The sequence below is a fragment of the Ambystoma mexicanum genome, chromosome 3q (assembly GCF_040938575.1).
Source record: "Ambystoma mexicanum isolate Mex_15411 chromosome 3q, UKY_AmexF1_1, whole genome shotgun sequence".
Classification (NCBI taxonomy): Eukaryota; Metazoa; Chordata; class Amphibia; order Caudata; family Ambystomatidae; genus Ambystoma; species Ambystoma mexicanum.
The window spans coordinates 922,893,996-922,915,864 of NC_090926.1; the positions used below are offsets into that span (position 1 = coordinate 922,893,996).

Here is a 21,869-nt window from a genome sequence, read left to right on the forward strand (position 1 = left end):
AGTGCTGCTTACACTTCTTATGCAGACCTGCAGCCTTTCCGAATGATCAAGCCAAGGTAGCCTTTGTGCTGTCATACCTCAGCGGCAGCGCAGCGGACTGGTCCATTCCTCTAGTTAATCAAGATGACCCCATTCTTCGGGATTTCCAGGGATTTCAAACAAGCATGGAAAGACTATTTGCTCGACACTCCCAGGGTCAGGCCCTGGATAACAAACTCTTATCCCTACGACAGGGGAATCAGGATCTTCTTTCCTACATTGCAACCTTTAACAGATTAATAGTGGAAACTGAATGGCCAGAAGTAAAAAGAATCACATTGTTCCATCGAGGGCTTCGAGGAGAACTCAAAGATGTCTTGGCCCAGATCGTGAACCCGCCTCAAGATTGTACCGAATATATAAATTTGGTGGTCCAACTTGATCATAGACTTCAAAATAGGAAGGCCGATAAAGCCAGGTTTGAAAACAGAGTCGTGGTCAGAACTCATACCAGCCCCAAAGGGGCAGAGACTTCAAAACCCATGCAAATCGGAGGGGTGAGAGGACCCTTAACTCAGAAAGAAAGAGATAGAAGGCGACAAATGCAGCTATGGCTATATTGCGGGAATTCCGGTCATTTTTTGCTGAACTGCCCCATAAAACCGCCCAAAAAGGTGGTGGGTGCTGCGGATAAAAACTCTGACTCGGGAAACGATCCCGCCCGACAAGCGTAGAGGTCCGCTTGCCGAGCTCGAAGAAGGACACTCAGACCTCGCATTTCACCATTCCAATGATCCTCGTAGATCCGGAACAGCCATCTCGGATGCACGCGGTAAAAGCATACGTAGATAGCGGAGCCATAGGAAACTACGTGGACAGTGAACTGGCTTCCAGGATGAACCTGCCTCTCGCCCAGAAACCCACTCTAGATGTCATTACCACAGTTGATGGAACGGAAATTGCCTCAGGCCCCGTAACTCACTCCACCACAGAAATGACATTGCTGGTGCAGGATGGACACCGAGAGACTTTGGTGTTTGATTTAATCAAGGCTCCGCAGTTTCAAGTAATACTGGGGATACCTTGGTTGGAAAAACATAATCCTAGTATCGATTGGCGAGAGAAGCGAATTACCTTCCATGAATGTGCGCACACCTGTTACCCAAGAAAATCTCAGAACACGGTCCTGGCTTCAGTAACTCCAGCTACCATACAACTACCTACAGAGTATCTAGAGTTTCAAGACGTCTTCCAAAAACAGATCATATGACTGTCAAATAGACCTCATACCAGGTGCACAACCTCCCTGCAGCAGGATCTATGCCCTTACGGAGCCCGAAAATCTTCATTTACGTCAATACCTGGACCAATACCTTGCTAATGGTTTTATTCGCCCATCTAAATCCCCAGCATCTTCTGCTTTGTTCTTCGTGCCAAAAAAGGAAGGCGACCTCAGAACGTGCATAGACTATCGCGCACTGAACCAAATAACCATTAAGAATCGGTATCCGTTGCCTTTAATTCCGGAATTACTTGACCAAGTAAAAGAAGCCCGCATATATACTAAACTAGACCTCCGGGGGGCGTATCATTTGGTACGTGTCAAAGAAGGCGACGAGTGGAAAACTGCTTTTCGCACAAAGTATGGATTATTTGAGTACCAAGTGATGCCTTTTGGATTATGGAACGCGCCGGCAGCCTTCCAGTTCTTCATGAACGATGTCCTTAGAGAACTTATCGATGTTTGTGTCGTCGTTTATATTGATGACATCTTAGTATACTCCTCATCAGAATCTGATCATATCAAGCACGTCCGAGCAGTGTTAGAAAAGCTACGCCAGTACAAACGATATGCCAAATTGGAGAAATGCGTTTTCCACACCACTGAAGTGGAATTTCTAGGATTCATTTTAACCCCAGGAGGAATCAGGATGGATACACGAAAAGTGGACGCAATTCTCAAATGGCCTTCGCCAAGCTCTGTCAAAGGGGTACAGAGCATGCTTGGTTTTGCCAACTTCTACCGCAGGTTTATTCCAGACTTTTCACAGATTGTTCATCCCATCACAGCACTCTTGAGAAAAAACAAACGCTTTGTATGGACAGACGAAGCTGAAAGCGCCTTTCAAGAATTAAAGGCCAAATTCACATCTGCACCGATCCTAAGACACCCACGTCCTGAACTCCCGTACATAGTGGAGACTGATGCATCCAGTTTAGCAATGGGAGCCGTCCTTTCTCAAAAAGATCCCGAAACAAACCAGATTCACCCAGTGGCCTTTTGGTCAAAAAAGTTCTTGGCTCCTGAATTAAACTATGCCATTACTGATAAGGAGCTGTTAGCTAACAAGTCCGCCTTCAAAGCTTGGCGACACTATCTACTCGGAGCCAGGCACACCATCACGGTTATCACCGATCATCGAAATTTACAATATCTAAAAACAGCCAAAGCCCAGTCTTCACGTCAACTCCGTTGGGCATTGTTTTTTGCCGAATTTGATTTTGTAATAACTTATCGGCCCGGTTGTAAAAATGGGAAAGCGGACGCCTTATCCCAAATAGGAATGGGAGAGACTGAAGTGACCCTGGAACCTGTACCCATAATCCCTGACCAGAGAATTCTTGGTATAACTTCAGTACAGACACTGGAAGACATTCAAGGGATTGTCCGGCAGCTCTTTGATCCTCAAGCCTTACAGGATTGGGCCAAGAAAGGCCCAGATTTCAGCATCACCAATGAACTACCATATTACCGAGGACGTCTATTTCTGCCACAAAAAGAACTACAAGAACTAGTCATCTCTCATTATCACGATACGTTACTAGAGGGACACCCCGGTATTACAAAGACCGAAGCTAAAATCAAGAAACAATTCTGTTGGCCCACCTGGCGAAAAGATATTAAGTCATTTGTCCTATCTTGTGGCATCTGCGCCCAAAACAAAAGTCAAAAAAGAAAACCAGCTGGGCTATTACAGCCTATGGATATCCCACTGATTCTTTGGCACACCTTGTCATTAGACTTTATCACGGATCTACCCCGTGTAACGGTTTCAATACTATCCTAGTAATAGTGGACCTTTTTTCTAAAATGGCCCACTTTATTCCCTTAAAAGGGATACCCTCAGCCTCAACCCTGGCCAAGGAATTCCTTGAAAACATTGTTCGTCTACACAGTTTTCCATCTGTATTAATTTCAGACCGAGGAAGTCAATTCATCTCGCATTTCTGGAAAAAATGCTGCCAACTGGCACAAATAGATGTCAGGCTTTCCACTAGCCACCACCCTCAGACCGACGGCCAAACAGAGAGAACTAATCAGACTCTCGAACAATATTTACGCTGTATGCTACATCAGTCTGAAGGCAATTGGAAGGACACCCTATGGGTCGCTGAATATGCGTACAATAATTCAGTACACTCAGGAATTGGGCACAGTCCCTTTTTTACCATATACGGATATCATCCCCGAACCTCGGAGTTGGATTCACCCCAGCATTTAGAGATGCCCGCAGTAGATCATCTTCACACAGTCATTACTCAAACCTTTAAGGAAGCAACAGAACATTTACGAAAGGCCAAGGAAAAATACAAGAAACACGCTGATCAGCTTAGAAGAGAAGCACCACACTACCAGATAGGGGACCAAGTGTGGTTATCTACTAAGCACATTCCTCTCAAAGGAAAACGGACCTTTAATCCCAGGTACTTGGGGCCTTACTCCATCAAAGACATTATTAACCCGGTGGCTGTTGAGTTGGAACTACCTGCTCATATGCGAATCCATCCCGTCTTCCACGTGTCTCTTTTGAAACCAGTGCAACCAGGAACTAGGCTAACCGACCCACCTGAACCTATCCTCATAGACGGAGAACCCGAATACGAAATCAAGAATATTTTGGACTCAAAAAGAGTGAGATCTAAACTCTTTTACCTAATTGACTGGAAAGGTTATGGTCCGCAGGAAAGGTCTTGGGAACCTAGTGACCAGGTGCATGCACCTCGCTTGGTGAAGAGGTTCCACTGGGAATTTCCAGACAAACCACGGCCAAGGAGAGGAACGACTTTGGGAGGGGCCTTGAGGGGGAGTGCTGTCATGATGCCTGCCCCCGGGAAACCAGACCAGGCCCAGCAGCCCCGGAAGCAGGCATCACGCCATTTGGAGCATGCCCAAAATCCCCAGTTAGGGGCTGTTTGGGTGCAGTCCTGGCGCCTTTGGCGCCAGGCTCATAAGAACAAAGTCAGTCCTGGCGCCATAGGCGCCAGGCTCATTTATGATAACTTACCTAAAGCAGACCATGCTGCTTACTCACCTGATGCAAACCATGCTGCATGAAGACCTAAGCCAAATGAGGCTTAGGAGGGACTATTTTAATGTAGGGACTATTTTCTTACCTGGGTGGGGCAGTGGAAGAATACTTACCTGGGACTTCTTCCAAAGCTATTTAAGCCACGCCGGACAGCCACACGTGCTTCGCGTTATTCTGCAGTAGCAGCGTAACGCTCACCGTGCCTGCAGCAGCTTCCAGTCTTCTGCCACGCCCGTTTACACTCCGGAGCTCCTGAACCCTGCAAGGAAAACAGAAGGAAAGGTTAGAGCAAGAGTTTATTCATACTCACCTGAATCCTGCATCTTCCCGACTTGGACCTGGAAGAAAGAATCCATTAGTCGCTCTTGCCGCGCCTCCTGCAACGCCGCGCTGAACTCACCTGTTGCCATTTTCAGCATTCCATCACGCGCATCTTCAGTCCGCGGCCGCTCTTCATCACCTATGGACATAATAACAATAAGGTGAGCAACAGAGAGTTATCTAAGACAACAAAGGCAAATATTAAGACTTACTTGAGATCACCGGGGATACTCACCTAATCTCGGGTCGGCGCGACCTCTTCCGCATAACCGCCGCACCCCGGCCCCTATGGGGAAACATTCCGCTACAGACTTACCCGGTTGCGGTAAACGCTTCAATCCACGGATCTTCCTCCGAATGGATGCCTGAAAAGGAAAAAGACCACAGATTAGAGCAAGCTTCCCTCTTTATTCCGAAACAGCTTTTATAAACACTTACCTACGCATCTCTGGTTGCCACGTGAACTCTTTCCAGATCCATAAGGGCAACCTAGGGGAATTGGACAGAGTGAATTCCAGACGTTTTGAACTCTTATAACTATTACCTCTACGGAGTCAACACCGTCTGCAACTCGACAACTTCCCACACCAGTGAGGCAACTGGTCATCTACGTGCCCCTGCACTTGAAGCAGGATGGAGAGTTCATCTTTCCAGATTATCAGGTGAGAATCTAAATGAGTCCCAAAGTAAATCATGGGGAGAAGGTGGGGTTAAGCTTAAACCTCACAGGTGGTTAATTCCCCTTTCTGCATTACAGAAGAGTATTCATACGAGCCACACAGACCAAGCTGGGTAGCCCGGTCCACTCCGTCATCTCGGCGCTCCGAGTATCACTGGAAGAAGTAACATCAGGCCGGTCCAGATCAACGCCCCCGTGGACACCAGGTGAGTGTAACACGCACAATGCGATCGGTTTCTAATCGCCGCAGCTCTCTTGTCGTTGGCTTCCTCAATCTTTTGGATTCTTTCAGGGCCAGCTGATTGGGCGATGTGGTCCAACTGGGTATTTAGTTTCGGAGCCTGTTTTCTATTAGTAGGTGTTCTCTTTTCTTTGCTGCACCTTCTTTGATGAGTATCCCTCTTCATGTGGCTTTACCCGCTTCCCAAATTGTGTTCGCAAGAATCTCGCCTGTGTTGTTTAGTTTGAAATACTGGGCAATGTCTTGCCTAAGTTGGTCTTGGAATACCGAGTCCTTCCAAAGTGTCTCGTTGCAGCGCCACTTGGAGCTTCTCTGGGGGAGCGCCAACCGACTGATGGTGGTCGTTACCATATCGTGGTCCGACCATGTTACGGGAGATATATTTGATTCGGACATCGCCTCGATGAGTTCTGGAGTGAGATATATGTAGTCAATTCTGGTGAACGTAGCATGGGGTGCAGAGTAGAACGTGACGCCTGTTCGTCTTGGGTTTATATGTCGCCATGCGTCTTTAAGTTTAAAGGCTTCCATCATGTCTACGACCTGTGTGCGACCGGATTCGGGTGGGATGGCCGCTAGCGGGTTGCCTGCTTGTCTGTCCCATTCTGGATCCATCCACATATTAAGGTCTCCTCCCAGGATCACTTTGCTTTCTGCTTCGATCATAACTTTGGGGGCTGTATGCTGTAGGAACCTGGACTGTCCCGAATTGGGGGCATATATGGATGCAAGTGTGATGATGGTGCCCTGTATTTTGCCGACCAGCACAAGCGCTCTGCCGCTTATATCGGCCAAGATTTTAAGGGTTTCGAACCGGAGCTCTTTGTTGATTAAGATGCCGACTCCGGCTTTCTTGAGTGGGCTTGACCCACAGTATTCGGAGCTAACGTTAGCATATAGGACCTTCCTCTCCTCACCCCTACTGTATTTGATTTCCTGTAGAAAAAGGATATCGAGCTTTGCTCTCTTGAACTCTCTGGACACTAGAGACCTTTTGGTGGGGGTGTTAAGCCCCTTGACGTTCAATGTGCCGATTTTAATTGTGCCATGCCTGTTGCTTGCTATGTCATATCTGTCGACCACTTGTAGATCTTCTTGATGGCGTCGAGTCCCGTCGCCCGGCATTGGGTGCTGCCGCTGTGGAAGTTATCTTATAGATGCCCCTAACTAGCTGAGGCTGTGGTGTTTTAAGCTGCCCTCCCCCCTCCCTCCCTCGAGAGGTATTCAATGTGATACCCTTTGCCCTCTGTTCACTTTCTTCCTCTTTCCCCTTTTCAATGAGGTTCAACATCTTGGTTCAGTGGCGTCCGGATTGGACCTGTAGTATGCAGCCGGTCCAATATCGGACTACCGGTGGGGACCGTTACCTCACGGTCCCTGTCACTACTATTGCTGATATAACGTTTCGAGCCCCCGCCCCCCGTGCCCCCAACACTTAAATTTCAAACAATAACTTATACGTGAAACGAATACTGATACATGCGGTTTCGTGGTTCCTCGTTTGCCGACTGTTCCCCCCTGCGCATTCTGGCGGAGGCCCTTGTGTGGGTCGAGCCCCGTATCAGGGGCGCACGGGATGCTGGAGTGTTAACAAATGTCTGTGCAGTACTATCCAGACGACCGTTGCTGAGATTCGAGATGGAGGGGTATGTTATCATTTGTTGCCATCTGGTGTATCGTTGGGCCGCCTGTACTTCCTTGACCCCTTCACTCTTTTCTTCCTTGGGCCCTGGAGCTCCCATCTCGCTCTGTTCTGCTCTGGCTCCTCTCTTGCTCCTTCTCTTGGGCCTGGTCCGAGGAGGTCTGCGATGCAGTCTCTAATCTCTTCTTCGGATCGCAGCTGTATCTTTCTGCTTCCGTGCTCGAAAGTGAGGGAGAAGGGGTAACCCCACCTGTACATCGTGCCCTGTTCTTTGAGCCATTTTGTTAGAGGACTGCAGAGACGTCGCAGGGCCAGGGTGAGTGAGGATAGATCCTGAAAAATTGTTATCTGCGCCCCAACCAGTGTGAGGGGGCCCCCGGACCTGGCTTTCGTGAGTATCCTCGGTCTGTCCTGGTATTGGTGGAATCTGGCGAGGACAGACCTTGGGCCACCAGCTCTATGTATTCTCTCAGTTTTGGGTACGTCGATGTCCTCGTCTGCTGCCAGGATTTTAATTATATTGTGTATCGTTTGTTTGAGGTCCTCTTCCGTTTCCCCATCGTGCATCGGAATTCCAAAAAAACGTAGGTTGTTTCTTCTTTCTCTATTTTCTAAATCGTCCATCTTGAGGCAAATTTCCTCTTCCCACTTCTCTATGTTGCGTATCCTAAAATCAATTTGGGTTTCAAGGGTATCTATCGAGGCTTGATTGTTCTCAACGCCCTCCAGTCTCTCTTCGATGTTATCCACTCTCTGTGTCATCCTGTCAATTTTGCCGCCGAGGCTGGCCCCCATGTTTTTGATTTCGCTCAGGTGGGCAGCAATGTCGCCCTTGGTAGCTGCCGCTCCCGTTTCTGAGGCTTCTGTAGACATTGTAATTTCGTGGTCGGAGCTCGGGAGGAGCGTATGCGTATTTGGCTAACTTGCTTTTAGTGTTCATGGAGCAATTGTCATAACAGAGGAGGCACACGCTCCTATTGTGGGGGCCTTACCTTCTGTACTAACCTGTTGTGGGGTGCGCTGGCTGGTACTTTTTCCGCATGCAGGGGCAGGCTTTGGCGTTGTGCTGAGGCGTCGTGTGTCTGGTGCGCACTGCCGGGGTGGTGGTGGCGTCTCTATGCCTTATGGTGTATTTATAGCGTCCACGGGGTGGGAGGAAGCACTCGCCCTGGGTCCAGGGGCCCTACCCTCTGCCTGACTAGGTGTCTATTAGCGGGTCAGATGCGCATCGAAGGGCGCCTCAGTGTTCAGGATGTCTTGTGCGTGGTCTCTGGAAGGTTTGGGCACAATCGGTCTCTTCATTAGGAGTCTGAGGCTCAATTTCAATCTCGGGGAGAAGCACTTGGTTGCTCTGGTTCTCTGTGTCGCTGCTAGCCGCGGACGCCCATACCAACCCATTAGTAATCAGTTGATTTCCGGATTCGCAAGGTAGATGTTTATCCGCCTCACGCTCCTTTTTCAGGTAAGAAATCGAGCCCGCCATGACCCATCAATCACTTAGCTAGATCATTGCTAATACAGAACCGCACCGCGATTATTTCGCTCAAACTAAATTCCACCATCATGTTTGGCATACTCTAGTCCAAACCACCGCCGCACCGCGAGCACATACCTAATCGGATGGCAGGCCCTAGCCCTAACTACTACCATAATCACGTACAACCAACAATAGACAGTACAGACGTGAACTTCCCTCACGCTTTACTGGATATTCTCAGGTTCTGCACCGTTAAAACCCAGTTTTTTATTGATAATGCCCACGGAAATCACAATTCAACACGACACCACCCTTTTTGAGCCTTTTTAAACAACAAGGACACTTCTCTCTAAATCGTTTTTAAGCACCAGGCAAAAACACCACTTTAGCCAGTAAAATATATCCTTTTCCTTCCTACACAGCGGCATGGGCAAAGTTTCTAACCTGAATAAGCCTCCAAGTACACGGCAATTGTACCCGTGTGATAACAATTTGTAAAAACATTTCCTTTTTGGACTGCATACCATCAACTAAGGTATGCTATACTCTCGTTATTTGTTCCAATAAGTATGATCCTTCATACCATCCAGGCACATTCATTGCCATCTTTTTCCTATTGTAAATTACCTCCATGGATACCAGACCAATCCATTTGTCTTCCTGAATTCAATTCAACCGTTGACAGAACTAGGTAGGTTTCCTATAGTGCAGTACTTTTTTCATACGGATTCCCCCGTGTGGTCACACTTCCTCTTGACATACTCTCCTCTCCCTCCCAATAGGCGTTCCCAAACACGTCCTGATGAAAGTTCGGACCCTTCATCTGTGAACATTTCTACTCAGTGAAGGTTGAATACCCGCCGAACCAGAAACAACCACAACAATGTGTCGACCACTATGACATGCTACCAATCTGATTGTAGTATTTGAAATCCACAATACATGTTATTAACCCTCACCTACCAAACTGTGATGTAACAACAGTTTTGTACTCATTTTCATTTTTTGTATTCTTTTGCTACAAGCCAAACGAGGCTTGCATGTATACTTTCGTTTCAAACTATGTATTCTTTACTATGAATTCTATATTCTATATGTATGTCTGAATAAACAAAAATTTCTATCCTCTCCCATTTTTTGTGACTTTTGATTGCTAGCATTTACAAACTAGCTTCCTGCCTTTTGAAAACCTACCGCAGCCTTAACGGTGTAATAGGGGTAGCTTATGACTCTCTTCTCCCAGTCGGGACCAGCCAACGGCTTATCCGTGCCGCAGAAAGTCTGACACTGTCGTTTGTTCGGAGGAGGGCACACGCCCCAGGTTTGGGGGCCCAACCCTCCAAACAGGCTTTTGATGTGACAGGGACCCCCTTGCCTTGTTCGTCGTGTGCGTCAATGGTATATTTCATAGGGGTTATATGGCTGGTCCACTGGTCACACATGTTGGGTTCAAGGTTGCCTGTTGTGGTGTTTTGGGTGGGTGGGCGAAGACTGGCGTCGCTATGGAGTGCAAGTTGCCTTATCGTTTGCAGATCCGCCAGAGCGCCTGGGGACCAATTCCGTTGGTGACGGTGCGCGGTACAAATACCTTTAACATTTAACATTTAACCCGATGGGTGGGGAGGGAGTCTCTTTGGCTCGGAGCGCTCTGGTGCCCTCGGGGGCTGCAGGGGTGTCGAAAAGCTGCTGATGCTTTATACCGGGGACCAAGGGGGGCGGTGTCTATGTTGAAGTTGTTGGTATGCAGGTGTCACTGGATATTGTTCCGTCTCACTATGATATGTGAGGGTCTGGGGCACTTAGTGATCCGCTGACTTTCACTTCTTCCACTGGGTTTGGTGGGCCTCTTGGAAGTTGGGGCTATTTTGGAGCACACAAGGTTCTGGAGGCTCTTTTCGAGGGCCCAGTTCAGGAGGTTGCTGGGCATGGGGTTGTGGATTGAGACAATGGGCTCTGTATCTTAGGGAGCTCTGTAGGCTGTCCGCTCCTGGACCGAGACAGAGCGCGGCGTGGTTACCTCACACCCGCACCACGCGTGTCCCGCTGGAAGGGTGGCGCGTATGATGGGGCCTCCTCTCTGTCACTGATCAGGTTCCCGGCCCGGAGCTCGAATATACATGTGGCGCCTGGCCCCAAGCGGACGCGCACCAGAGGGGCCTGCCTTCCCGTCGCCTCTCGCTTGGTCTGTCTGCCTGTCCCGCCGGGGTTGCGGGACGGATAGTGATGGATCTTCAGCCGGCTGTGCTGGTGCGCGACCCGTTCCGTCTAAATTCGCAACCGGGGACTGGGCTCCTCGATGCTCCCTCGGTCACTGCTCTTCTTCCTGTTCCTGCACGAGCCGTGGTGGGAAGGAGGCACAGAAAGGCGGTCTTTCCTCAGGGAAGGTTTATCCGTTTAGCTTCGGGATTTCGCTCAGTGAGTGGAGGGCCGTTTCATACTGCTGTCCACCAATTGTTATGCTCGGGGGGGGAGGGTCAAAAGTGGGGGCTCAAACCACTTCTTGGGTCCGTGGGACGAGAGCTCACACAGAGGTGTTCCGCATCCATGCGCCCCCTGGTGGCCACTCCGGAACAGTAGTTTTTAAGGATAGTCTAAGAATCCCATCTCAAAGGGAGACACACTGCATTTCATGAAATGTCCCTCTGTGTTGTGCTTTCATTAGGCACGTCTCAGTGTTTTTAACCACATAGGCTTAACTGTCCCAAATTAGGAGCCACAAGGACTTCCTTAGATCTCATTGGTACCATCCTGCCCCAGCACATTGTTTTTCTTCACATTGGCCAATTGGTTCCCACAGGCATTAGAGCCACCCTTTATGAGCACTTCTTTATATTGGCCAACGAGGCGGCCTACACTGTAGCCATGGGTTGGGGGTACTTATATTGTGAGCTAGTGGTTCCCCTTTTTCGGTTTTACATTATATATACTCGACCCAGTCTTATTTTTCCTGAGATTTTCCCCGTTGGCTTCTTGGTTTCCATATGGCGGTATATTTATTTATTTACATCCATGTATCACCATCTGCCTATGGTTATATGCATCATGTGACATAAGAGCTCCCCTGTGGACCGTGGTATACTGCGGCCTGCTGACGAGGCCATTGCTTTGCTCTGCGTGACGGAGATGCTCCTGTTTTGATTATGCCTTGTTACACCACAATGCTTTGGGCGTGCCTTCACGACCTGCACTTTTTTGCACGAAGGATATGATATGATATGATATGGTATTTGTAACGCGCCTATACACAAGTGTTTCAAGGCGCGACGAGGCAGGGAGGGAGGGAAACAAGGGGAAGACGGACAAGCGATCCTACTAGGCCAGGTGTCATTCAGATCGCGCAAGTGCAGAGGTAAGGGGAAAAGGAGAAAGTGCAGGGGGAGGAGGTGGGGGAAAAGTGCAGTACAAGGTAAGTGGCGTAATAAAATAATAAATGATAAATAATAAATAAAAAGGGCCAGCTGGTGGCAAGTGCGAGGTAAGTGCAGAGCAAGTGCTGGGTAGGGGGCTGTAGGGATACAGTGACAGTCCCACAGTGCAGGGGGAGCCAGGGGGGCAGTGCAAGTGGAGAGTGGCTGGGCCCTGGACCGAGGTCGCTGAGAGTGGCCCAGATGCAGGTTAAGTGCAGGATAAGACCGACATGCTCCAATACCTAACTTTGTTTCCACAGCAGCTTCATGCGTAACGTTCGCACGCCAATTGTGGTTGGGCTATTTAAAAACCCATTTAGACATTTTTAAATGCCTCGCTTTTTCCAGCAGCTGCGACGCGGACCGCTGCCGGCGCTTTTACTTTGGAGTCAGATACGTCACGATTAAAGGTAATAAATCCTCTTCACCTCCTCTGGATTTAACGCATGTAATAACATTCTTTGAGGGGTTTAGAAATCGGTGAGCTTTATGTAAGCGCCGTGGTGCCCGTTACACCAGCGGCAATTAATGATCTGACACTGTTAAGTGGTTTATTGGGCCTTGACCTATTTTGTTTTGCGTGTAAGTAATTCCACGCCTTAAAAATTATGACTTCTGCCCTCAAAGGTTTAATTTAAACCCTAATGCACGATATTTACAATACATTTTGTAAGTAGTAGAAACATTGATTAGGACCACTTGATACTAATGTCTGTCTTGTCTTGCTATGACTATGACAATCTATATAATATATTTGATTTTAAACTGCTCAACGTGGCAATATCCTGTTGGGCATTAACAAGTCACATATTAAAATCAGATTTGGATTGCACGTATAATGCATTTAATATCTATGAGGACTCCTTTTTCTCATCGATTAGTTGTCAGGACCAATGGCTGATGTATTTTTCCATTGATTCCTCCTCTCTCTATTTGCAGTGTGCAAATATGGCGAGGCACGTTGACTATTGCTGTTGACCATGAGTATGTGTACACCTACTACGTGATGCTTTTCCTTTAATTCCATAAGGACTGTGATGATTTTTGATTTGTTTAGGCAGGTGAGTTTTTCCACTTTTAACTTGTTTAATCTGACGTCTAGGCCATTTGTGGCACGAGTTCACGGGGTTAACTACCACAGTGGTCCACAATCCTTATTAGGGTTTTTTCCCCCAGTTTAAAATGTGTTGTCCTTGTTTTTGTCTTCCCAGACCAATTCATTAAGGTCTGTTTTGTGCATGGCTCACACGACATTGGAAATGTTTGTATGATGGAGTCCCACCTTCTAGGTTGAGAATATGGTATTAATTATTCATTAATTATTCTCCCTACCACTATATATTCTATTGAACTTCATTTATGAACGTGCTAATGGTTCAGGCTTTTTTAGAACAATGTTAACCCTTTTTTTATTTCTGTTTTTCTCTCTTTGTTTATTATATATTTTTTCCTTGCAGAATCTCTGAATTATATTATTTGGTTTATAGTCCAAAAATCTGTTTGGAGGCATGTGTATTTTATAAACAAATTGCAAATGTATAGAACTAGCCACAATTCAGACCTTCCAGTACATCGGAGGGCGTTGTCTTGAAGATGTGCATCAACTGGCTTCCAGTTAGAGGCATCATCCCGTTGAAACTCCATATACAAAGTCCTAATAGGTTGACACTTGCTATTTTTTTTTTGATGTCCCTAGGGCGTGGTAGTTGACTAACTGCACCCAACTCAATGAGGTTCTTTAGTTCTACATTTTTGGGATTATGAAACAATTGATTATTTGTTCTACTTTTTGCAGACTCGGGTGTGCCAGCCTTCTCCCACGTGATTCCCTTCACTCGGTTGAAGTTCTGTGCCCCCAGCCCTTCATTTGTGTGCTATTTTAGATATTAGGTTTAGATATGAGATACACTAGCATTTTATCTATTTGTATTCTCTCTTACCCATGGAAACCCATTATATACTATGGGTTAGCTTTTTCGATTTTAATGTTTTTATCTATTTGATATTAATAAGATTTGATATTTGAATATGTTTTTCTATGGTGATCTGATTCAGCCTGCCTACCGCCGTTCATTAGAAGTCTTTTGAATAGTATTTAATTCTATGTGGAGTTCAGCTTGACATGATTTTTCTTTATATTTTGAGTCTGAACAATCTAAACAGAAAACACAGATTGCCAGTCTTTCTTGACAATCTTAAGTACTGCTTTCAATTCATAAGGATAGCATGACAGCTTAAATTCTGTGACATAATACTTTTGTGTATTTGTATTTTTAGTGCGAGGCTCGCACTACATCGAACTCGCTCTTCCTAAGTACCTTCCTTCTAGAGCCCTACGCTCTGCTACCTCCAAACTCTCTGAGGGTCAGACGCTTCTCCAGGCAGAGAGTGGGGGGTAGATCTCTCTCCTGGTGCCGCCCACTCGAATGGCCTTCCTGCCCCTCTTAGACTTGAGACGGATCCCCGAATTTCCAGAAGCAGCTCAAGACCTTCCTTCTCTCTCTCTCCCTTCCCTGCTAACCTCATGTCTGCTGCGCTGACTGGTTGGTTGGCACCAGCCTCCCTGGGTACCAGGCTCCTCCATACACTGCCTCTGGGCCCACTGTACTCGGGGGGCTTTAACTGAACCGCACAGCACCATACCTTCTAGCACTTGCCCAGAGCTGCACTGCCCTGGCTGCACTACTCAGAGCTTGCTGCCCTGATTGCTCTTCCCCGTACCCTCTCCCTGCACCCCCTACCCTTCCCCTTGCACTTTGCGTGTCGCACTTGCACGATCTGACAAGGCCTAGTAAGATTGTTCACTTGTCTTCCCTTTGTTTCCCTCCCTTGCCTTGTCGCACCTAGAAACACTTTGTACAGGCGCGTTATAAATAACATATCATATATTTATTGGGATTTATATAGTGCTTTCACCAAAACACTTCACATGAAAGAAACGGTACAAAAACAACAAGGCAAATGATGGCAGTAGGAATTAGATGTTGGGGGTTAGACAAAGGAGACAAAAGATGGGCTTTAAGGTGAGTACGGAAAATAAGGTAGTGGAGCAGGAGCGGGTAGAAAGAGAGTGTTGGGGGCAAGTAGAGAAAATTAGCAAAATCGAGAAGATGCATAGGGGGGCTTCGGAACAGCGAGGCGGAAGGTGGCTCGAGAGCCTGGGAGTAGAAACAAACTAAGGATGAAAGCTAGTAAGGGAGAAAGGCCATGAAGGTATTTGTCGACCATAGAGAGGAAATTAAACAGAAGCCGAAATTCGAACAGTAAAATGGAAGGAGATAAGAGAGATGAAGAAACCTAGTGCGAGAAGGGAGGTTGAAATGAAGATTTACTGTAGAGTTGTAAACAGAACGAAGGAGGGTAAGATAAAACGTAGGAAGGCCAGACAAGAAGTTTTAATGTGTGAAATAACAGTACGGACATGAAGGAGATTAAAGATAAGAAACTTAGTTTCATGTAGTAAGAGAAATGTGCAGTGTGAAGTAGAGCGAGGTGTCGAGAGAACACAGGGATTCCGGACTGATGAAGAGAAAGAGAGCTGAGAGGGGGGAAAAGAGAGGAATGGGTGGGTGGGTGTAGGGGCAGGAAAGGATGGAGATTAGAAGAGTGTATATGTTTTGCATTGGCTTAGGTGAAGAAAATGAGAACGTATAGATGATTGGAAAGACAAGCAGAATCTTGAGAGTGAAGGGCGTCGGAGAACTAGGAGAAGGAAAAGAAGAATTGTGAGTCGTCAGCATAGAAGTGACAGGATAGATTGAAAGACGAGATAAGCGAGGAAAGGGGATAATATATAGGGAGAAAAGTAGGGGGCACCGTATAGGAAGGGACAAGGAGAACAAATATGAACAGCCCAGGACACGGAGTTAGAGCGACCAGTGAGATAGTATAGGAGCTAGGTGAGGACGGAGCCATAAATGCCTAAGGAGGATAGAAGAAAGTAGAGTAGGGCGGTCGAGATTGTCAATCAGCAGAGAGATCAAGTATAATTAGTATGGAGGAGAGATTGTTGTGGTGGGCAGAAAGAAGAGGGTTAGAAACTTGCAGGAGAGCTGTTTCGGTGGAGTGCGCTGGTCCAAAGCCAGACTGAAGCGGGAGGGAGGAGAGTGTGAAGATGACGATGGGAGTATAAGATTCGCTCCAAGAGTTTACATAGGAGAATAGGACTTAAATTGGCAGGAAGAGAGGGGTTTGTCAGAACGAGGATAACAGTTGGTTGCTTGAAGTTGAAGGGAAAAAGACAGAAAGAGGAGACATTAATAGGGCTAGTAATGTAAGGGATGAGAGTAGCGGGGATAGGGTCAGTTGGACAGGCAGTAGGATGGGCACAGGAGAGAAACTGAGCAGTATCAAAGTCAATAAGGGGAAAACAGAGAAGGTAGAGGAAGCAGAAGAGGGGGAGAGCAGGTGGAGGAGTGGTTGTAAAGGTAGAGTGAAGACTTTGGTATGGAAATAATACGCAAGGTTGGAAGGAGATGAGTAAGAAGAAAGTGAAGCATCAGGGTGCGTGGCCAGAGAATATTGTTGAGGAGTTGGAAAAGACAATGTGGATGATGAGATGGGGACAGAGTGAGTGAGGAAAATTATTGTGTATAGCGGCAAGGAGGAGGGAATAATAGGAAGAGTGACAGGAGGATAGCAAGTCAATCTCAGATGGGGACTGGGTCTTTTTCCAGCGGTGCTCAAGCTTATGAAGGGAGGAGTGATATGAGAGATGAGTGAGCCACAGTTGGGGGGCTTGCAAGAGGGGGTAAAGGGACGAGTGGGGTGAAGAGGGTCAAGTGTAGAAGAGGAGATTGAAGAGACATGGTTGTGTAATCATCTGTTAATTGTGAAAACGGCTGGAGGGGGATAGAGTGGGAGCTTAAGAGGATACAAATGTAGCAGTGCTGAAGGAGCGAAGACTTAGACGTAAAAAGGAAGATGCATGGGTGGGTGCGGGAGATAAGGAAGAAGGAAAAAGATGGAGGAAAATGGTCAGAACAATAGATAGGGCAAAGGTCTGTGCCCAATATTCTAAGCAGCAATATACTATCATGCCACCTTGTGATGGACATTAGTCTAATGAACAGTACTTCGATGTTGCACCATATTGAGTGAGCACACTATTTTCATATAACGTTTGTGGCATAATGTATATTATGGCAGGTGTCTGTAACTTGCGGCTCTCCAAATGTTTTGAACTAGGGCTCACATGATCCCCCCACCATTGACTGATGGCTTGTCTGATCAGAATGGGAGTTGTCCAAATCTGGAGAGCCAGGAGTTATAGACCCCTGACACCTTTCAACATAAATGCAAAAGGTCTGGGAGCCCCTCTACTGAGAACGAACATGGCCAAATAACCTGTTCTCTGGTTAGACTCCCACTCGAGAGGCTCTACAACCACATTTTAGCTCACTGTACCTTTCACAGAGGAGAAATATTAATTTGCATATCAGTCCAGTCCAACCCACTTGGCCAGTCCAGCACCGAAATGCTAGACAATTCCTCTATGAACAAGAGTACCAACAGAAACCCCAGACACGTGTTTCAGCCTAGTCGGCCCCCATCAGTGAGGTAAAGCTAAACATGGGTAATCCAGACGTGGATCCCTGGCTCACTGTGCTGTAGAGAGGCTCAGCTTCACCTCACTGAGGAGTGAAAAAAAGCCTGAAATATGTGGCTAGCATTTCAGTGCTAGACTGCCCTTGTGGGTGGACAAAGACCGATATGCAAATTAATATTCCTCCTATGTGAAGGGTACTGTGAAGTAAAACGTGGTTGTTGAGCACGCTCCCCCACCCCGAGTGGAAGAAATGCCATAGAACCGTGTATTTGACCCATGTTCGTTCTCAGTAGAAGGGCTCCCACACTGCTTTTCACTTTTCAACATAACACCGTAATGTTGATCTACATTTTATCACATGGGACATAATTTATGACGCACACTATTGTTGCTGTCGGGTCAAAGGTCTGGATGGGCACAATTACTGTTCTTGCATGAACTTTTTCTTGGCTTGCATTTAGAAATTGAATAGAGCTATAATTTGTCAGATGAGAGTACAAATGTGTTTCTTTCCCTGCAGGCGACTAATGTATCTAGGAAATGGAATTCATGGCATTCCTTTGGTTAAGCTTTCAAACAGGATATCTAAGTTAAAAAGTTAAAAAGAGATGAAGACCTGACGTTTGCTCCAGTAAAACTGAGTTAAGTTAAATGTCCATTTGGTGTCTCTAGTGATTTCAGAAGACTAACGTAAATCTGAGATGTGCCCTCTAAGAATTACTACTTCGCACCATAACCAATTTTACTCAAATACTTGTAAAACATTATTTTAAATGCACAACATGACCCTGTTTTAAAAAACTGTGTTGAAGGGTTTCACACTTCAGAAACGCATCTGCTTAACAGCTTTAGCTAGTTTTCTTGATGAGTAACATTAGAGTAGTGATGCAACTCGTACGACTTTTTGAGGTGATACCACTTGCCAGCATCCCCCCTCTGAAAGGTGTCTAAAAGTGTCCATGTCTTTTCTGACTCATAGGGCTTGCCTTTACTAACAGAGAAAAACATATTTATTTTTAGTTTACTGAATGTGCCTCTAACTCTTGTGTGGGGGGGGGGAGAGTATGAAAAAATGCCTTCTGATATTTAGGAGGTATTTCAACCCATAATCGTGTGATATTTAGCTCATGAAAAATTCACAAAATAGTGCATTGTGTATGGTTGGTAAAACAGGTGGCATTCCACATACTGTGTGTTACTGCTGCACTCACGATTAGCCTATAAACATGTCCCTCATTACGAGTAAGCCAGTCTGGAAAAAAATGCTGATAAAACAGCCGGTTCTGGCATTGTTCCACGAACGGCTTACTCCGAGTCTGCCGGTAGGGGCAGTGAACTACCGGCAGGTCAGGTCTGCAGATAGTTCTAGTTCAGGTCCCTACCGCCAGACTTTTCACTGACGCACCGGCACCGTTACTAACAGTGCAGATGCTTCAGTGATCCCATTCCTATTGAGTACTATGGGACACCATGGGAATCAGAACTTACCGTTCCACTGCAACCCGTAATATCCCGGAATCACTGATATCGGGCGGAGGAAACGGTAGGTGAGTTTGCCGGTGAGCTACCCATCGTACTGGCAGTTTACCAGCAAACTCGTTATGATGGCTGTATCTTAAGGTGTAGTTCAGAATAAATGTTGTGGATTCAAGGTGGGAAAAAATGGTTGCGTGCGTATGCAGCATCTCCCACGATTACACCCTGTGTCCCTAAGGTGTGTTCCTACAGAGCTAGTGAACCAAGTAACACCTTTTGTCAAATGTAAAGTATATAAAGCTTACAAATTCTCAACTCAGAGACATACACATTTTAATCAAAATGGTAGTAAGCATCCATCAAGATATACCAGCTTTTTTTTTTACCGTGAAAAACCACACTCTCAGAATATATCACCAGAAAAGTCAGCAGTGTTCAAATGAAGGTACTGATATTACTAAATCCCACTGTGAATGCCATATTTTTGTTCACATTAATGCGTAGGTTTCAGTACACAAAATCAAGCAAGGCCCCCATATCCATATGTGGAGAAACAGGGCCAAAGTAAAGGGATGGAGTTGTGTACGTAATGCCACAAAAATGGTACTCACTTGGGCACTTCCGCATGCTGGGTTCTTAGATGTCAGCCCATAACTGAATGTAAATCTGCTTTTGTGGCGCGTAATTGCCTTGTCATCATTTGTTTGAATAGCTAAATTTATGAATAGTCAAATGGGTGATAAAGGAGTCATTTACTAATAATGTTTCTACACCCTATACATTGAGTATCTGTACATCCATTAATAACAACTCCTATTATTACAGAACTTAAAACGTAGGGAATTGGGCTTCCAGGGCTAGACAAAGTTTTTTAGTATCATCAGGCTAGTAATTAGCAGTGGTCAAACTGCAGCCCTCCAGTCGTTTTGGCCTAGAACTCCCATGATCCTTAACCATTGAATAGAAAGGCTACGACTGATGGGAGTTATAGGCCAAAACATTTGGAGGGCCGCAGGGTGCCCATCACTGTATCTTATTGTTATGATTCACTGAGTATGAATATTACTGTTATTACTATTCTTTATTATCACTAAGTTTTCATAAAATATCCCTTATTCACCTTACCAAATAGTTTAATAGGAATCCCTTGTGTTTTGTAATCAGCCGTACATATAAACGCATATTTGGTTAATAAAAGGTGGGTCCTTTTCATTTGCAAATAGTCTTGGCAATGAAAACCACTTCCCAGATCATTAACTGCAGTTTCGGTTGAGTGTAGTTTGTGCGCCAAACATTTCATCTCACTGCGTTATAAATTGTTTTGAATGTTCGATAACAGCTAAATTGAATATCCTATTAATAATGAAGGTAGATTTTCAAAGGTATGCAACTTTGCTGAAATGGCGTTTTAGTCCAGTTAAAGGCATCAATGCAGTTCGTGCACACTACATTATTTAACAAAACATCCATGTTTTCAGTTAGATTGGACATCAATGAGATTCTGAAAAGATGCCATGAATAGTAACACTTACATGGATCGCAATGTTTTACTCTCATGTATTAACTTTAAGAAGCGAATCCTTGCCACGGCCAAGACTTGTTGCCTCCATAGAGCTGTGCCGCTGATGGTGGCATTCCCAGTTTCTGAGAGCGAGAGCAGTGTCTCTTCCATCTCATCCGGTGAACCGCCATCTCTTTCCTCTTCCACCTGCTCCTGGCTGAAGACTCCATAATCTGGGATATGATATAATAGGTCATTAGAATAATATTAAACAAATTAGCAGTTGAGAGATATTTAGGAATTGAGTTGGTCTTTGATACTTCTAAGATCTCACATACAATGTATACATTGTCCTAAAACAGGTAAAAAAGACAGTTGTTCAATTAATAAAATCGTGATATGATATATGATTTGATAGCTTATTTATAACGCGCTTAATATCTAGAGGTTTCTAAGCGTGGATCCGGGGATCGAACCTGTGTTGCTCTGTGTCGTCTTGCTTGCTTTCAGTTGAATGTTTTCCCTAGATTCTTATATCTTTTTGGGTGTCAACCATATCTAATTAATAAGACGGATGTGCATGTATTTGTAAGGTATTTGGCTCTGTTTTTATATCGGTCAAATAAAGTCACATTTTCCTGAACTGTCATCAAAAGAGATCGGAATAAAGGTGGGTTTGGGTTTCTAACCCATATTGAGAAATGTCAAAGATTGTAGCGTTTTTTTCATTACAGGAGATTTTCCCGTTTTCTGTGCAGACTGGCCAATATATGCATCAAGGCGCACTAATATGCTTATTTATCGGCAGATAAAAGTTAAATTGCGTAAATGCCAATTCCGCAGTTTGCTTTAACACATTTTTTAAGACTGAATGGTCAGGGGGCATCCAGGCCAATCAAGAAGAACGGAATGTGGGATATACATCATGATACTGCCCGTATTCCAATCCACCTTAGAATTAGGAGGCCGCCATACTCCTTGCTGGCCAATAGGTAAGTCCTCCTGCGCACCCTTTACCCCAGACCCCCAATTCCCACTACCCCCGCCCACCAGTCCAACCCCTGCCCCACTTGCCTTCACCTACCTTGTCTATCACTGCCAACAGGAACACTTGTTGTTCGGGAGATTCCCTGCCATGACAACGGGTGTGAGGGAAAGAGTGAAGAGATTACTTCGTCCATGGCAGACATTTTGTTTTGTTTTTTAAGTGGAGAAACAGCAACTGCGTTGTTTCTCTACTTAATAAAAAACACTAGTAGCAAAGCATACTGGGTTGGTAATATCAACA

The 21,869-nt window shown here is 45.8% G+C and overlaps 1 protein-coding gene across 1 annotated transcript in view; it reads right to left on the minus strand.

Annotated features, from left to right (window-relative positions):
- The window catches only part of LOC138583117 (ATP-binding cassette sub-family A member 9-like), a 2,332,105-nt gene that overhangs the window by 1,270,940 nt on the left and 1,039,296 nt on the right, over positions 1-21,869 (minus strand). Inside the window, exon 19 of the mRNA XM_069655077.1 lies at positions 20,613-20,814. Within this exon, the coding sequence (XP_069511178.1) occupies positions 20,613-20,814 (202 nt within the window). The remainder of the gene's footprint in view (positions 1-20,612; positions 20,815-21,869) is intronic.